The following is a 17963-nucleotide window of genomic DNA, read 5'->3' on the forward strand; positions in this document are numbered from 1 at the left end:
TTGTTTTAGCATAACTACACACCGACTCCACATTAAGTTTTGTGCATTCTGATTGGTGTAAACGAACATCATTACCACCGACGTGAATAACAATCCTACTGTATTTACGTTTATTTTTAGCCAGCAGTTTAAGATGCGCCTCAACGTCGCCCGCTCTGGCCCCCGGAATGCATGTGACTGGAGGCTTCGGTCTCTATATTCACGTGTCTCATAATAGAGCTACCAATAACCAGAGTTGGCTTCTCAGCGGGTGTCTCGTTGAGTGGGGAATATCTGTTAGATACGTGAACGGGTTAGTGGGGACCTGCGGGTTTCGCGTTATGCCCCTTCTGAACAGTCACCCAGTCTCCCTGCTGCTCGGGAGTTGCCGGGGGACGGCTAATAGGAGCTACCTTTAGCTGATCCGCACCGGCTAGCATGGGCTTTACTGTAGCTGAGTTACTTTCTAAGATGCGGAGCCGGGCTTCTATGGCTATGATTCCCGCCTCCAACCTAACAATTATACTACATTTAATACATGTATCGGTACCATTAAAGGAGGTAGGGACTGCTGATGAGACTCCTGAAGGTTTGGGAATTATGGCAGGTTTAAAAAAAAAAAAATGTGGGAAAATTTCAAGCTCTCCTCCACTCTGTTTTGACATCAAAGCACTCTAGCCTTAACGATCTGCGAATAAGAAGAAGTAGAAGAAGATGATTAAAGAAAAGATGAACAATAGTGGAATGCTGTTGCACAGCATTCGCACAAATAAGAAAGACAATTCCATTGAAGATCAAAACCGTTTATTGTGGTATATTTCACATCATATTATATGATTAGAAACAGCCAATCAACTCAAGTGCTTTATTCAGCTGCTTCTTTTCCCTGTAAAAAAACAACAACATATAAATACATACAGTATACAAGCATTGACATCATACTCTGCATACATCTGAATGTTTTCTCTGTCGTTCATTTCATAAATATTTGGGCTATATTTGTTCTGTCAAGACTTAAGTATTGCATTAAGAGATATTTAATTTAATTTTCATTCATAAAAGCTGAAATATCTTTATAGTTACCTTGCCAGAGTCACGGCCCTTTGCTCTCAGTTTGTTGACCTGGGACTCTGCAATGTCAGCACGCTCCTCAGCCTCCTCCAGCTCATTTTGAACCTTCCTGCACTTGGACAGATGAGTATTGGCTTGTTCCTCCTGGAATGAGAGATACATAGTTTAAGATACAGAAACCTTCAAACACTTTAAAATATAATATTAGAATGTGATGGTAATCTTAACAATCAGCAAGATTTGCTGGTATAAATAAATCTGACATATCTACAAAACAATGTATATATTGTCCTTACCGCCTCCTCAGCCTGCCTCTTGTAGGCCTTCACCTTCAGCTGCAATTTGTCAACCAGATCCTGCAGCCTGGCAACATTTTTCTTGTCCTCCTCAGTCTGTGCCAATTTAGATTTGCATGTTTAAATATTTTAAAAGGTTTAGTATATTAGATGAATTGATACTGTACATTTTAACTATGAAAGTAACCATACCTGATAGGTGAGCTCCTTAACTCTCCTCTCATATTTGCGGACACCTTTAACAGCATCTACTCCACGTCTCTGTTCAGCCTCAACCTCTGCTTCCAGCTCACGCACCTTTTGAATAACATTAAAACATTAAGTATCCAGCTTGTTTTCAAAAGGTTTCTTTCAGCTATATAAATCTTAGTATGAGTTTTTTTACCCTAGACTCCAGTTTCTGGAGCTGCTTCTTGCCACCCTTCATGGCCAGGTTCTCAGCCTCATCCAGACGGTGCTGCAGGTCCTTAACAGCAACCTCCAGGTTCTTCTTCATCCTCTCCAGATGAGCACTAGTATCTTGCTCCTTCTTCAGCTCCTCAGCCATCATAGCAGCCTACAGGAGATATCAAAACATGTTAATTAGAAATATCAACAAAAAAATGGCCGTTAAAAGTAAGAACACATGACATTGAAACCTACATCAGTGATGGCCTTCTTGGCCTTCTCCTCTGCATTCCTTGCTTCCTGCACAGTGTCATCCACTTCACCCTGGACCTGGACCAGGTCGGTCTCAAGCTTCTTCTTGGTGTTCACAAGGCTTGTGTTCTAAAAGGTGAAAATATTTAGCCTCTTAAGTCATCACATGCCTAATATTCATGTTAGTTGAAAGTTGTATTTGATTCTTGAATTATTGAAAAGATTAGGTTTGTTCACCTGAGAGTGCAGAAGTCCAACACGCTCACTGGCATCAACCAGCTCTTGCTCAGCAATTTTGCGACTTCTCTCTGTCTGTTCCAGAGCAGCTCTAAGTTCCTCAATTTCAGCCACCATAAGACCGTTTCTACGATCCACCATAGCAGCCTGCTCCTTGAAGTCCTCCTGGGCTCTGACAGCATCATCAAGGTGCAGTTGTGCATCCTAGTGAGAAAAAGATCAGACATTTATACATGAATGCCAAATTGTGGGCCGATCTACCATAGTTGGAACATAAACTGTTCCTTTTCTATACCTTCAGCTGTGCCTGCACATTCCTGAGCTGCTTCGTGGACTCAGCAGCCTGGCGGTTGGCATGGCTGAGCTGAATCTCCATCTCATTCAGATCTCCCTCCATCTTCTTCTTGATTCTCAGTGCATCGTTCCTGCTCCTGACCTCAGAATCCAGAGTGCTCTGCATGGAGTCAGTCACTCTCTGGCTGTTCCTCTTGATCTGTTCCATCTCTTCATCTTTCTCTGCCAGCTTCCTGTCCACCTCACCCTTAATCTGGTTGAGCTCCAGCTGGACACGCAGGATCTTAGACTCTTCATGTTCCAGAGTTCCCTAATGAAATCAAACAATTAAACACTCATCTTTGCCTTCAAACACTGATATATATTTGTCAATGATTTTTAATGTTATGAACTCCCAGGAAAGAAATACCTCAGCCTCTTCAAGAGCTGTCTGGATCTCAGTCTTCTCTGTCTCCACCTGCTTCTTGGTCTTCTCCAGCTCATGGATACTCTTGCCAGTCTCACCAATCTGTTCCGTCAGATCTGAGATCTCCTCTGCAGAAAGATACATGGGGTTTATCATATTGTTGAGCCTTAAATGGTAAAATATCAACAAAATGTCCAACTCATGTTGAACTCTGTGACATTATGTAGAACTCACGTTGCAGATTCTTGTTTTCACGCTTCATGGTCTCCAGATGATCAAGAGCCTCCTCATAAGAGTTCTTCATCTTGAACAGTTCAGTGCTGAGAGAACGAGCCTCCTTCTGTGCTCCCTCAAGCTCTGCCTGACCCTCCTCGTACTTCTGCTTCCACTCTGCCAACACCTGAATAATACAATGCATACAGTTTATTTGGTTATGTTAAAGTCTCAGGGCAACATAAATATTCATGTCATTGTTTGTGTGTTTTGACCAAACACAGTAAATTGTGTTACCTTGTCAAAGTTCCTCTGCTTTTTGTCCAGGTTGGCAGCAAGGCCATTGGCCCTCTCCACATCAATCATGAGGTCCTCCACCTCACTCTGGAGCCTCTGTTTGGTTTTCTCAAGAGAAGCACACTTGGAATTCACTGCCTCAATCTGTTCCTCAGCCTCCTGAAGGCGCTGGGCAAGCTTTTTCCTGTTTGAAAATTGAGGTATTTGTGGCTCAGTTAAACTCATAAGGTTACAAGTTATTTTCTAGTTATATTTGCATATATGAAACAACTAATTACCATATTAATGAATCTAAATGATTGGCCTCAAAGTAAGAAGCTATACACATTTTAAAATACTAATGTTATTACCAGCAATTCAGGAATCAGTAGAGTTTTTGCTAAAATGCTACACTTCTGGCCATTCAACAGTTTGAATGTCACTCACTTGGATTCCTCAAGCTCCTCAGTGCGCTGGATAGCATCAGTTTCATACTTCGATCTCCACTGAGCCACCTCACTGTTGGCCTTGGACATTCCACGCTGCAGCTCAGCCTTGGCCTCCTGCTCCTCTTCAAACTGCTCCCTCAGCAGATCACAGTCATGGCGGGCTGATTGCAGGCCATGGGCAAGAGCATTCTTGGCCTGTTGTAAGAAATATTATTAACCTTTACACAATTTCTAAATCACAAACAAATCATACAAATATATACTATCCTGATGGTTTCTTACCTTAACCTCCTCCTCAATCTGTCTCTTCAATTCATCAATCTGCTGTGTGGAGGCCTGCTTGCCTCTGGTCAACTGAGAGACAAGAGCTTCCTTCTCTTCGACTTGACGGATGAACTCACCTTGTGTGAAAAATATTATAATACGTTAGTTTGTGTTACGTTTCTCAATCATATACTCCACAGATGGTTCACCAAAAACATGTAGATACCATTTTCTGTCAGGAGACGTGCTTTCTGTGAACTTGTGTCATTGATTTGGCGGACGTTTTCATCATTCTTGGTCTTCAGTTCGCTAAGTTGGTCCTCAAGAGTACGGCACATCTTTTCAAGATTTCCCTAATGAGGAAGAAATCAACAAGATTAGTGATCAGATTTTATTCACAAAATAATTTACATGATGTACTATATTCATATTGGTAACATATAATATAATTAAAAAAGCATGTAATGCTAGTGTACCTTTGCCTTAGCAACATTCTCCATGTTGCTAGAGAGGTCATCAATCTCCATCTTGTATTCACTCTTTTCCTTCTCAAGCTTCTGCTTGACACGCTGGAGGTTGTCAATCTGCTCTCCCAGCTCAGCAACACTGTCAGCCTGCTTCTTGCGAAGGGCAGAAGCAGTTGCTTCATGCTGCAGAGTGGACTCCTCAAGGTCACGACGGAGCTTCTGGAACTCAGCCTCACGCTTCTTGTTCATCTCAATCTGAGAAGCGGTGGCACCTCCAGCCTCCTCCAGCCTCTCACTGATCTCCTCAAGTTCCCTGGAGAGGTCAGCTCTCTGCTTCTCAACCTTGGCACGAGCTGCACGCTCAGCCTCAATCTCCTCTTCCAGTTCCTCAATACGAGCCTGTTGAATGTAGATGTTTTCTCTTTTAGCAATCATTCACTTTATTACACATAATAGTAAATGTATGCAGTATTGTTAAGTGTAACACAATATCTCACCTGGAGCTCCTTGATCTTCTTCTGGAGCTGAGCACCCAGAGACTGCTCATCTTCAATCTTGCTAAGGAGCTGACTGCATTCAAAGTCCTTCCTGTGAACACAATTGATAAAGTGCATTTAGTTCATGACATTGAACACTTCTTTAAAGAAATGTATGTTGTTTAAACAGAAAAACTAAGCTACTTTTTGATTTTCTCATCAGACTGCTGCTTGTCATTCTCAAGATCCATGACGGATTCCTGGGCCAGTTTGAGATCACCCTCAAGCTTTCTCTTGGTTCTCTCCAGGTCCATACGCAGCTTCTTCTCTTGCTCCAGAGAACCCTCAAGCTAAACAAAGGTATAAGTTTTGACTTATCATGTTCAAGAATAATCTTGCTTTGCCAAATCAAGTGACTGTAAACTTACATCATCCACTTGCTGCTCAAGCTTGGTCTTGGCCTTGGTCAGAGTGTTGACTTTGTCTTCCTCTGCCTGCAGGTCATCAAGAGTCTGCTGATGAGACTCCTGAAGGGCTTTCTTTTCCTTGGTCAGCTTAGCAACGCTCTCATCCTGAGAGGCCATCTCCTCGGTCAGGTTCTTCACCTAAGTGTGCAAGAAAGATTTTGTTAATACCAATACATAATTATAATCTCACTACCTGATGGACAGATCATTGATTACAAACCTTGTTCTCAGTGGCATGTTTCTCCTTTTCCACTTTGGCCAAGGTAAGCTCCAGGTCATCAATATCCTTCTTGAGCTCAGAGCATTCATCCTCCAGCTTTCTCTTCTTGGCAGTGAGCTCAGCATTAATTTCCTCTTCATCCTCCAGTCTCTCAGTTGTCTCTTTGAGTTTGGCCTCCATCTGAATCTTACTCTTGATGAGTCCCTCACATCTCTCCTCAGCATCAGTGAGATTGTCTCCTTCCTAGACCATTTTCATACATGTTAGCTCTTATATATTCACAAACATGAAAAAGCGTATTTGTCTGTAGACGTGTACTTACAGATGCTACTTGCAGAGCCAGATCAGTCTTCTCCCGCACAATGGAAACCATCTTCTCCTCCAGTTCCTTCTTCTTGGCCAGGGCAGCAGCCAGGTCAGTTTTCATTTTTTCATAGTTCTCCTTCATATTTGCCAGCTCCTTCTCAGTTTCAGCACTCTGCAGCAGAGGCTTAATCTTGTAGTAGACCTTCATCCATGGCCAGTGTTTGACATTCATGAAGGAGCGCACATTGTACTGGATGGTGTATATGGCTTCCCTGCACAGATAAATTGGTTTTAGACAATATCTATTTTTTCTTTACACCATTGATCAGAATTAGCCATTTTCAACGTGCCTCCTTTCTGTCATCTTCACAAACTCCTTTCTCATGACGTAACCACGGGCCAAAGCCTGAGTCATGGTGACCAAAGATGCCAGTTTTTCGTCTCTCATCTCCTCAAGGGTACCCAGCAGGCCAGCCTTGAAGAACACCTGAGCAAACAGAAACAACAAATGTCTTTCAGCAAATAAATGATGAATTCAAGTAATGAACACTTCAAACACTGTATAACAAGCAAGCAAACAAACAAAATGAAATATGTGACTCCTATTTACATGATGGTTTTTGGTCGGATGGAATGGTTTTAAGGCCAAGTCTTAATCACTTGTTTCATCATAATCAAGGAAGTATTGTTTTGTTTTTTTATTATTTGCCGGGATGGAAAAAGAAAGGCTACGTTGACCTCCTGAGGTAGATTCATTAATTACATGTATAATACATACTACCGTAGTCACAGTAACATCCAAAAAATACACTGTACAGCGTATTTGGTAAATATTCATTAGCTCAGTTATGAAGTAAATGTAAAGTACTTACCTTGGTGTGTCCAAATTTATATTCATCATGAGGAACATCAATTGACCCAAGCAGCTTCTCTGAAGCCTTCTTGTTGTCCATGAACTGACCGTCAGGGATGACACCGGCATTCAGCACCTTGTATCTATATGAAATAGTTTATTGTCAGGAGGAGCATTACATTGTAATAATGAGAGGTTAAAATTCTATGTATAAAAACATTATACCTCTGCTTGAAGTCAGCATAGAGGATCCTGCTGGGGAAACCTTTTCTGCAGATTCTAATACCCTCCAGGACACCATTACACCTGAGCTGGTGGATAACCAGGAAGTTCTCCATAAGACCTGTACAACATTTTTTTATATTTAATTATTTGAATAAATAGTAGGTATTTTAGTTGATGCAGCACAGAATTAAAAACCAAACCAGTCATCAATACTGTTGTATATGTACCTGGAGTCTTTGACTCATTGGGAATCAGACAGCGCACAAAGTGAGGATGGGTGGCCCTCAAGTTAGTCATCAGCTTGCCCAAGTTCTCCTGTAATCCATAATGGTGTCTCATGTCATGAAATGCCACAATTGGGAGTTTTGGTTTAAACAGAGATCTATTAGTTATGTTTTCTTTGAGAAAGCTTACCCTGAACTGTGAGGACACAGTCTGCATAGAACCACCCTTCTTCTTGCCTCCCTTCTTAGTAGCATCTGTTGATGTTTTGTTAGAATGTCATTAAATTAGCATAAACAAGTAATAGTTGATGAGTTAAAATAAAATAATATTACAAATGTACATTTGATCTTTACTGTAGTTACTATCTTACCCTCAACTATTGGAGGATACAGCGAAACCAGCAGTTTCACTGAGGATTTCATGTACAGCTGAATGACAGAGTCATTCAGGGGATCCTTGTTCTTGTCCAGCCAGCCAGTGATGTTGTAGTCCACGGTACCAGCATAGTGCACCAGGGAGAAGTGCGCCTCAGCCTTGCCCTTTGCGGGTTTTGGCTTCTCAAATGCTTTGTTTTTGCCAAGATGCTGGTCATACAGCTTGTTCTTGAAGGATGTGTCTGAGGCCTTGGGGAACATGCACTCCTCTTCAAGGATGGAGAAGATGCCCATGGGCTTGAAAAGGTTGAAAGAGGTATATCATTTAGTGATACATTATAACAAATAAAAAAACAGTTACATATGATGTATGATATAATAGATGAAGTGGTTACCCTTTCAATCAGCTCAATGCAGGCAGCCAAGTCCATACCAAAGTCAATGAACTCCCAGATAATACCCTCCTTCTTGTACTCCTCTTGCTCCAGGACGAACATGGTGTGGTTGAAGAACTGTTGCAGTTTCTCATTTGTGAAGTTGATGCACAGCTGCTCCAATGTATTGAACTGCAAAAGGACATATCATCTTCATAATCTCTTACAAGGCAATAAGAACTATTATTTATTGAAAAGTATCAACTGCTAAATTGTTCAAACTCTGGCTTACATCAAAGATTTCAAAGCCAGCAATATCCAGCACACCAATGTAGAACTGTCTAGCTTGTTTGGTGTCCAACATATTGTTGATACGGATGACCATCCACAAGAACATCCTCTCATAGATAGACTTGGCCAGGGCAGGCACTGAGTTCATGACCTTAAAGAAAAAAAGTGATGTGATTTAATTTTTGACATATACAACTGGTATATTATATTATTTTCAAGATACATGCCACTAACATTCCAAAACAAAAATTGAATCAAAGATCGCCCTTGAATTTAGAATTCAATTAGAACTCATTGACAGAAGTTCAAAAAATGCCAACTGACATTGCATATCTTTTTCCTAATGAAAGCTGTACTACATTTTGTGTTTATAAACAGTAGAAGGTTCGATATTGACCATCAGTGTTTACCTGAGGTACAGTCTGTCCCTTGGTGACATACTCATTTCCGACCTTCACTCTAGGATAGCACAGACCCTTCAGCATGTCAGCGGAGTTCAGACCCAGCAAATAAGCAACCTTGTCAGCATCTGAAAATAATTCAGAAATGTCCATCATAATTTGTGAAGAACACAATGTTATCAAGAAATGTATCAATGTTGTTGCCAAGCTCTAAGCTTTGAGCTAAGATTAAATACTCACCCTCTGTGCCATCATTCTCAGCCTGCTCCTCACGCTGCTTTTGCTTGAACTTCATGTTACCATGGTGAAGCACAGCACCGGTCATCTTGTAAATGCTCATCTTCTCTTCATTAGTGAAGCCCAGGATATCAATAGCATTCTGATGTCAAAAGACACAAAAAACACAATTGTTCAAGCAAAAGTTCTTAAAAGAGCTGTAATGATGTTGCATTTATTTCACAAAGTCTATTTAAATATGTTGAATTCAAAATTACTCACATCCGTGGCTTCCAGCTCCACTTTGTCATCAATGCTGGCCACAACGATCTTACCCATGCTACACATGGGGAAGTCGTAGGGGTTGGTTGTGAGGAGTGCCAGTTCTAGAATCCAAAAAAAATAAACATGTCAGTAGATATATTTTATAAATGTAAAACTCTAATAAGGTTGAAACAATTGTTATATCTAATTCTCCTTACCAAGGAGCTCTGGCTTGTGGCCGGTCATCATCTGGTAGAAGATATGGTAGCCTCTCTCTTCCTCGAGCTGGAATGTCACTCGAGACTTCTCCAGCAGATCTACACGTTTTGAACATGTCAATGCCAGGCTAAATCTTACTTACAGTAGTTTGTATACACTATAAGGATTGTTACTTACAAGTCTCAATATCAGCACTAGCCAGTTTGCCAGCTGTGTTGAAATGGATTCTGATGAATTTACCCTGTTTGAAATAACATAATCATTAATGTCCCTCCACATGTGCAATGTAACAATGCTTCTCTCGTTTGTAGAAACTGTTCCATACTTACAAAACGAGAAGAGTTGTCATTCCTCACAGTTTTGGCGTTACCATAAGACTCAAGCAATGGATTGGCTGCAATAATCTGATCCTCAAGTGACCCCTAAAATCCAGTTTAAGAATAGCTGTCAGGAAACGACTTCATTTGTTCATCCCTGAAAAAACATCTAAAGATAAAGAATCCTGAATCGTCATCATCATAGAGTAACATACCTTTGATTCGTCTCTCTTGGGTCCAGAAACTGAGATTGTTGCAAAGTACTGGATGACACGCTTGGTGTTCACAGTCTTTCCAGCACCAGATTCTCCACTAGGTAGAGACAGAGATTATTAAGAACTTGACCAATATCTTTGATTAATCTTAATTAAAACTAAATGGGCACACTTGTAAATGTTACAAACATACGTGATCAAGACAGACTGGTTTTCCCTATCTGAAAAAGTAAAAAAAAAAAAAACAATCAAGTACATGTTTAAAACTGAAACCCTATACTGATGCGTTTTAAATGAGTGGTAATGACTTACCAGTAGCCATGAACTGATAAGCGTTGTCAGAGACAGAGAAGATGTGGGGTGGAGCCTCCATACGCTTCTTGCCTCTGTAGGCACTTACACATTCAGCATCGTATACTGGGAGCCACTTGTAGGGGTTCACAGTGGCACAGAACAACCCAGAGTAGGTCTAAAATATATCACAGAGAATTTAAATGTAACTTCATGTTTCCAGCAAACATTTTTCAGTTTCATTAGGCAATTAGTCTTACGTAGATCATCCATGCTGCATAACGCTCTTTGAGGTTATACAGCACAGAGGCTTCATTGAGATGGGTCATCATGGCCATGTCCTCAATCTTGTCATACTTGGGAGGGTTCAATGGGAAGACCTCCTCTTCTTTCACTACCCTCTCCTAGAACAGGAAATGTGTTACATGAGAAATTATCAAATTGAATTCCTTGTACACACGGATTTAATGATACGAACCTCCTCAGTTCCCAGTATTTTGACAGTGGCTTTGCCACCATCTTTCTTGATGAGTGTTGCCTTCAAGTACAGCTCCTTGACATCAGACACAAAGCAAGCACTCTTGGCATCAAATGGTGCGCTTTGAGCCTCAAGTCTTTCCTTCTCTGGCTTACGAAGGTAAATGGCAGCCTTGCCATACAAGGACATCTCCGCGTCGGTACTCATGGTGGCAGTTTATTTCTGTGAAGTACACACAAGTAAGATACATCTTATTAATCTTACTTATTTCAATGTTTTCAATCAATTTGATTCAACAGCCCAGATTGTCTGTCATCAAAGAAAAATAAACATATCCCCATTAAATAGAATTCTCCTTGAAATTGAAACGGAAGGATTCAAATCAAATTCTCGTTAAATCGTCACACAAATGTGCACAGCACCACACTCAGTGAAATGTAGTCTTTGAATTTAACCCATCCTAGTATTAGAAGCAGTGGGCAGATACTATACAGGGCCCAGGAAGCAGTGTGGGGGGCAGCTGCTTTGCTTTCAGAGGTAGGAAGTAAACTGAAATGTGGATTGGTAACAGTCCACACTTCAATTATTTTCCTGTGCACCAGAACACATTCCAGTATGGAGTTAAAAGTAATTAGCTCATTACAACGTTTTTCTAACTTAGGTTGACGGAATAAAATATATTTGCAAATGTAATGTAGTATGTATACCTGTTCCACTCTTATTGAAAAGTGAGAAATATTCCACAATCCTGTTGAGAAGATATCATATTGGTTTTAAATCAACAAAATTGTTCATGATAATTGTTTACAATGAATTTATATTTCAAACAAATTGAGCAAATACAGAATAAATTGAAATGCTATACAGCAGAAGATAAGCCTACCACAAGCTGAAGTCTCCAAAGGTCTTCCACCACACCGTCCTCTGTCCTGTTGGGGCCCCCTTATATACGATCTGGCTTGCTTACACAGCGAGGTTAAATGAGGGTCCTTGCCAAATATGGTGTTAACAGGCATTTTTTGGATTTAATCCAAGTAGAGCTAGTAACTCAGTCTCTTAGGCGTGGTTCCAGAAAAAAATGATGACTTGGGGTGCATCTGAGATTACAGGGGGGTGTTCAAATATTATATGAACCAGCTCACGGTTTGAAATGACAAACATTGAAAAGAAAAAGTATTATTAAAACCATGTACTACATCATCACTTTGGTCCCATCATATACTCTGGGAAGAGAATATTTAGTGTGCTTGGAAACTGGAATCACATCATCATGTGAGGTTGACTTTGTGACCTGGACAACATTCAATCTGCAACCTTAACTTGTTGATAAGCTTGGGATTTGAGATATTTTTGTAGCTATTCATGGGGAAGGCATCTGTGCTGTTTGATGCATTATTTTTGACCCAACATTTCTACAGGCATGGCAGAATATCCCAGGATGTCTTTGTATTATATGTGCCAAGTGCTAGGACTGTTTTAGGTACAACAGCATTTATGTGCGCTGCTCCTCTAGCTTTGAACACTATGATTTTTTTTTAAACTGAGCATTTTGGTTCCCCTGAATCATTTTAAAGCCAGAATAGATTAAATGTTATTTGATACCTGTCATTGTGAATAGGTGTGTAATTTTTACCCCAGTAATTATGTTGTATGATGTCCTTTTTGTTTTCTGTTGTTTTTATGTGTAACCAATGTGCTGCAGGTCTCCCTTGAAAAAGAGATCTTTAATCTCAATGGGATTTTACCTGGTTAAATAAAGGCTACAAACAAAGAAACAAATAATGTGGCACCATTTTTACATGAATATTCTAGCCATTGTCTATTTGTATACCACAAGCTGCAAAATGACCGTCTTACCCCACTGTACAGGTGGGTTCTTGTTTAGATATACCTGGGCAGGCTCTGTTTTTCCGAGGTCTCCTGGCACCTGTGGGCCGCATAGGGGCGGCGGTGTTTCAGGCGACGAAGACTGCTGCTCCGGGGGCGAGGGCGGCGAGTCAGGCGGGAGTAAGTAAGTGTCCACGTCGGAGGGTAATGTGATGTCCCCATCTGACCTGTTGCTATTGTCTGCAGTAGATGCAGTGTTGCTGGCGTTTAGTGATGGTTGCTTTAACCATTTTCGTATACATGATTATCCACAGATATTTGTCACTGCTGTGGAAGCACTTTCATAAAGTCAAACATTTTCAGAATTAAAATTAAAATAATGTGAGGTTCAATGTCCACTTTGTTTTTCTTCTTCTTTCAGTTATGGTAATATAACAAAATATTCAAAATATGACCAGACGAACCAAAATCAGGTAAAAATAAATAGAAAAATGTAATATAATGGCTTAGGTTTAAGACAAACAACAGATAATCAAACTTTTAATATAAAGAAAATGTTTGATCGTCCTCAATCTATCCCTTAAAATGTACCCGTTGGCGGTTCTAGTGTTAAACATGTCAAGCTGCACCTTCAATGACCTTTGGTTTAATTCAGGATACTGGTCCACCACTGTGGTGTCCAACTCCCAAGTAAGGAGGACTTCCTCCAGCTTTGCCAATACTGTCACACCACACTGATGAAACCTCTCCTTCAGCTGCATGTCCACAGTATCCAGCACCTTGAACAAGTCAGCTCTGTAGTGTTCTTCTGGGGTTGTGGGTGTGTGTGCAGTAGTGTCGTTGCCAATAAAGCGTTGTATCACCCCCCTGTTGTGCAATATCCTTATCAGGGGCTATAAACAAACAAGTCATACTATCATACTGTAACGTTCACAAGGTGAGTCGGAAACAGGCTTCTCGTTATTAGGCTTTAATAACTCTTGTTCTTTACAGATGATCACAGGTACATGTACACTTTGTGGGTTCTACCTCACACTAACTTAACTCCTACCCCTACACATATATATAGCAGTGTCTACGTCACAACTCCCCGCCCTCCCCCGTCCGCTCCCCCAACCACAGGCCCGCACCCCAACCAGCATCACTGTGCAGCTCCATGATTGGCAGAGAGACGGGGGATGCCTGAGTGACACCCTGGACATCCTATGCAGGGTCGCTACAATACTATCTGGTTTTATCATTGACAAATAATGACCTACTAAGATACTAACAGGTTTCACATCAAAGGGGTGATAAAGTCTTATCACCCCCCTATTGTGCAATATCCTTATCAGGGCTATAAACAAACAAGTCGTAAAAGATAAGAGGGTCAAAGGTCAGATGTCAAAGGTCAGATGTCAGAGTGACAGGTGCCACTTCAACTGAATTTGGAGGCGGGACTAAGGTTTATGAGGGTCATAAATCACTCTCTTATCAGGTACTTAATCTCATTCTGACACATACTGGGGTCTTAATACTACTAACGTGCCTAAACTCAGTAATTGACTAAAAATAGGTTTATTTTTAATGGAGCCTCATCATCTCACCATGGGCAAACAAGAATATTTACTATAATATTATACTATTGTTAATAGTTTACTTTAATAGTTTAATAGTTTATTATTACTGCCATAACAATCACACATTGAGTTCATTGTTGTGCAATGATAAAATTAGACCGTTGTGTTTTTAAATAGTCTGAATGAAACTCCGCAGCTCTCAGGTGATCAGCTGATCAGTGTGTTACTCTCTTTGTTTACACACCTAATGGCCAATCAGCCACAGCTCTCCCACCCCTCCTGTGATCTCCCAAACCCCCTGTGATCTCTCTTCTCCAGCAGTAACGTTTAACTGTAGGTTTGTGATTGCATATTTATGCTGTCGCAGTTCCTGTTGTTTCTATCGCGCATTGCCGGTATGAAACCGTCTGTGCCGGAAATATCAAACATTTAATAAGTGAAAAACAATGAACAAGACTTAACGTATTAATAATAATTAATTATTGTGTATTATCTCTTCGATTTACACACGGCATATATTGCACGTCTGTCCGTCCTGGGAGAGAGGTTTCTCCCATTTCCCCCTTTAAACCGTTTTTTGTTTTTGTTTTCCCCCTTGTACCATGTGAGGGTCTAAGGACAGAGGGTCGTATTGTCATACTGATATTCTGTACAAACTGTGAAGTCCACTATTGGGCTATATAAATAAACATTGATTGATTGATTCCGTTTGGATGTACGATTTTTGACTTTGTTTAGAGCAGTGATCTTCTCTTCCTCTCTGCAGCAGAGAGCTAAGTGCTGTCAGACCGGACCATGGCTGTAAAGGCAGAGGGGTGTCTCTAGTTCCCCCTCGACACATAGACTGATCCTTTTTTTTTGTCCATGTCCAATTGGCTTAGAGCTTTCGCGATTGCAAACATTTTTAAACAAACATTGACCATGTACCGTTCACCACCCCCCACAGCTCCCTTAAATCAACTCAGGGCTGTGACTCTCTTTGTTTTAAAAGTAATGGCCCATTGGAATGTGACTCCCATCGCCCCTCTGTTCTCCAGTGTATATTGTGATCGTTGTTCTCGAGTCCAGGAGGAAGTTAATAAGAGACAATGTAGTCTCGGAAAGGTTCAAATGGTGTACTTTAATGAAGTAACGTGGTTTTGTTCGGAGAAGGGTGAAGAAGGAAGGGACGAGCAAGCCTCGTGCTCCATGTGTAAATCTGATTCCTGGCTCCTCCTCTCATTGGCTGCTTCAACGTCTCATTCATGACTTTTTATTTAATCAATTTTAACGGCTGTAATCATTGTTAACGTGAAGCCGGAAGTGCCTTCATGTTGTCATGGGGTTGTCCTTAAATAGAGCTTTTCAAAATAAAACTGTACATTCATTTACCATTCAGCAATAACGTTAGCCACAAGCCAATGCTAACCGGAAATTAAGTATTTTCAGAATAAAACCGTTTAAAGTTTACAGTATGTTTAATCTAAATTACGCCATTTAAACATTGATTTTAATTTCTTACAATCCCTTACATACCTTTTAAGGTATGTAAATAATACTGAAATCAATGATTTCTTCATCTGAACATTGCATAGTACATAACTCATATCAAAAACATACAATCAAAATTGTAAAAATTCATAACCTTTGTCAAAAATACAACAATACAAAAAATACTTTGGTTCATCATCAAACATAAACGTTTTTCATTGTGCATAACTTCTAGTTTTAACCTTCAATGTCACTCTTAAAAATAGCTGCAATTAGCTTGATAGAACATTTCTTACTCCCTCTTTTCACAGAAATCGTTCTGATACTACATTCAGTGTTAAGGCACTTGTTTTCACAAAGTATAAAAAGAAACAAACTATTTGGGAATTGTAAAAAGTAATAAAAGAATACACTATCTTGGAATAGTGTATGATAAAATGAAATGGATGTACTCTATATTAGAATTGAGTAACATAAAGTTCTTCATTCTAATCATTTGAAGAATATCATCATGTGGACATTTTTTGAACAATATCATCATTGAACATCCTTATCATTTAATATCCTCATCATTTAAACCATCTCATCATTTAATTCAAGATCTGCATATCAAATCAAATCAAGTTTTATTTATATAGCACATTTATAAACGATTTTTGGTCGAGCCAAAGTGCTGTACATATAATAAAAATAGCCTACAGTAGAGACACTTTTCAGCAAATACAACAGTACAGATTGTTCAGAATATCAGTATGAGAAAAACGACACCCTCCATCCTTAGACCCTCACATCGGACAAGGAAAAACTTCCAGAGAAAACCCACAGTTTAAAGGGAACATGGGAGAAACCTCAGGGAGAGCAACAGAGGAGGGATCCCTCTCCCAGGACGGACAGACGTGCAATAGATGCTGTGTGTAAATCGAAGAGATAATAAATTGTACAGCATATAGACCGAATGTTAAGAAATGCATGTGTCTGTAATAAGAAGATGAATCCACGAGGATGTCAGCTACAATCCTGTGGAAGCCATCAGGGAAGCAGCATGACGAGACCCAAGGCAGGACCGGAGAGACAGGTTCAGCCACGACCCGAAGTCCACGACTTAATACAGAACTCAGGATAGAGGATCCAAGACACAGGACTACAGCAAGGGGATCAGCCTCGACTCCGGATCCCAGCGTAGATATAGATACAAAACAAGAAAAAAGATTTGGCTGGGTTAATCGGAACAAGAGAATACACAGACACAGACAGAGAGGGAAAAGGTCATTGGATAAAAGTTATTCTTGATAACACTCTAGAAAGATCTCATGAACTTCCCCACTCAATCTATCAAGACCCGAGCAGTTCTATTAGATATAGGATAAGAAACAGAGATAGGGAGCACAACAACCTATCTCTTCGTCAGATGCACTCCCCCGCTTATCTAAGCGACTCTGTACCCCGTTACCCTCTACAAGGCCATAGACCAGCAGAGGGAAAATGGGGGGTGGGTAAGGGTAAGGATTTTTAAGAATAAACTGCAAGGGTCTAAAGGGAAAAAAGATTAAATATAAGGTACTATATTTTAAGTAATCCTATCTACTATTCCTATATTCGAATAAAGTATAAACTATTTTAAAAATACTTTATGAAATCCTATGTTATGTTATAAATATTAAAATAAAGAACTAAATGAATAAATAAATAAATGAATAAATAGATAATTAAACAAAAGCCAAAGAGAAAAAGTGAGTTTTAAGTGTTGATTTAAAAACCCCCAGGGTCTGGGCCGACCTCACATGGAGGGGCAAAGTATTCCAGAGCCTAGGGCCAGCCGCTGGAAAAGCTTGATGCCCTCGGGTTTTAAGCCTGGTCTTAGGCACTATCAACAACAGCTGATCAGCCGACCTTAAAGCTCTGCCTGGGGTGTAGTGATGGAGGAGTTCGGCTATATAGGCAGGAGCCAGCCCATTTAGTGCTTTAAAAACAAATAAAAGGAGTTTAAAATCTATTCTGAACCCGAACTGGAAGCCATGGTGCAATGAAGCCAGAATTGGGGTGATATGGTTGCGCTTTTTATGGCCAGTGAGAAGATGTGCAGCTGCATTCTGAACTAGCTGGAGGCGTCTAATTGAGGCCTGGTCCATACCCACATACAGAGCATTGCAGTAATCGAGTCTCGAGATAACAAAGGCGTTAATAACCCTTTCTAGGTCTTTAAAAGATAAAAACGACTTGGTCTTAGCCAATAGTCGTATTTTGAAAAAGCAGGTCTTGACTACAGTGCTAACCTGCTTATCAAATTTAAAGACGCTGTTGAAG

The 17963-nt window shown here is 40.3% G+C and overlaps 1 protein-coding gene across 1 annotated transcript; it reads right to left on the reverse strand.

Annotated features, from left to right (window-relative positions):
* Positions 1-766: 766 nt before the first annotated feature.
* Positions 767-11725, reverse strand: LOC117459759 (myosin heavy chain, fast skeletal muscle-like). The gene is made up of 41 exons (XM_071205705.1): positions 11687-11725; positions 11511-11551; positions 10804-11025; positions 10586-10729; positions 10347-10503; positions 10228-10255; positions 10035-10131; positions 9832-9924; positions 9680-9743; positions 9502-9600; positions 9302-9405; positions 9044-9182; positions 8813-8931; positions 8404-8553; positions 8133-8303; positions 7734-8034; positions 7553-7617; positions 7366-7453; positions 7139-7256; positions 6933-7056; positions 6411-6547; positions 6077-6332; positions 5755-5997; positions 5496-5672; positions 5272-5417; positions 5089-5179; positions 4601-4990; positions 4351-4477; positions 4143-4261; positions 3859-4055; positions 3433-3616; positions 3157-3322; positions 2926-3050; positions 2518-2826; positions 2223-2426; positions 1989-2114; positions 1732-1902; positions 1539-1643; positions 1347-1442; positions 1063-1194; positions 767-865 (listed from the first exon to the last, which is right to left on the reverse strand). Exons 3-41 carry the CDS (start codon positions 11008-11010, stop codon positions 845-847), a joined length of 5790 nt encoding a protein of 1929 aa, XP_071061806.1. The 5' UTR covers positions 11011-11025; positions 11511-11551; positions 11687-11725; the 3' UTR covers positions 767-844.
* Between the last annotated feature and the right edge of the window lie 6238 nt (positions 11726-17963).

This window comes from Pseudochaenichthys georgianus, chromosome 15 (genome assembly GCF_902827115.2).
Source record: "Pseudochaenichthys georgianus chromosome 15, fPseGeo1.2, whole genome shotgun sequence".
Taxonomy (NCBI): Eukaryota; Metazoa; Chordata; class Actinopteri; order Perciformes; family Channichthyidae; genus Pseudochaenichthys; species Pseudochaenichthys georgianus.

What these genes read in the sequence shown, in the direction of transcription:
- LOC117459759 (XM_071205705.1), bottom strand. Translation starts at nt 11,010, where the DNA reads ATGAGTACCGACGCGGAGATGTCCTTGTATGGCAAGGCTGCCATTTAC. An exon ending in CTGGCTTTGAAATCTTTGAT is followed by an intron (nt 8,304 to 8,403) that starts GTAAGCCAGAGT and finishes GTCCTTTTGCAG; the next exon opens with TTCAATACATTGGAGCAGCT. An exon ending in AGGGCCGTGACTCTGGCAAG is followed by an intron (nt 866 to 1,062) that starts GTAACTATAAAG and finishes GTTTTTTTACAG; the next exon opens with GGAAAAGAAGCAGCTGAATA.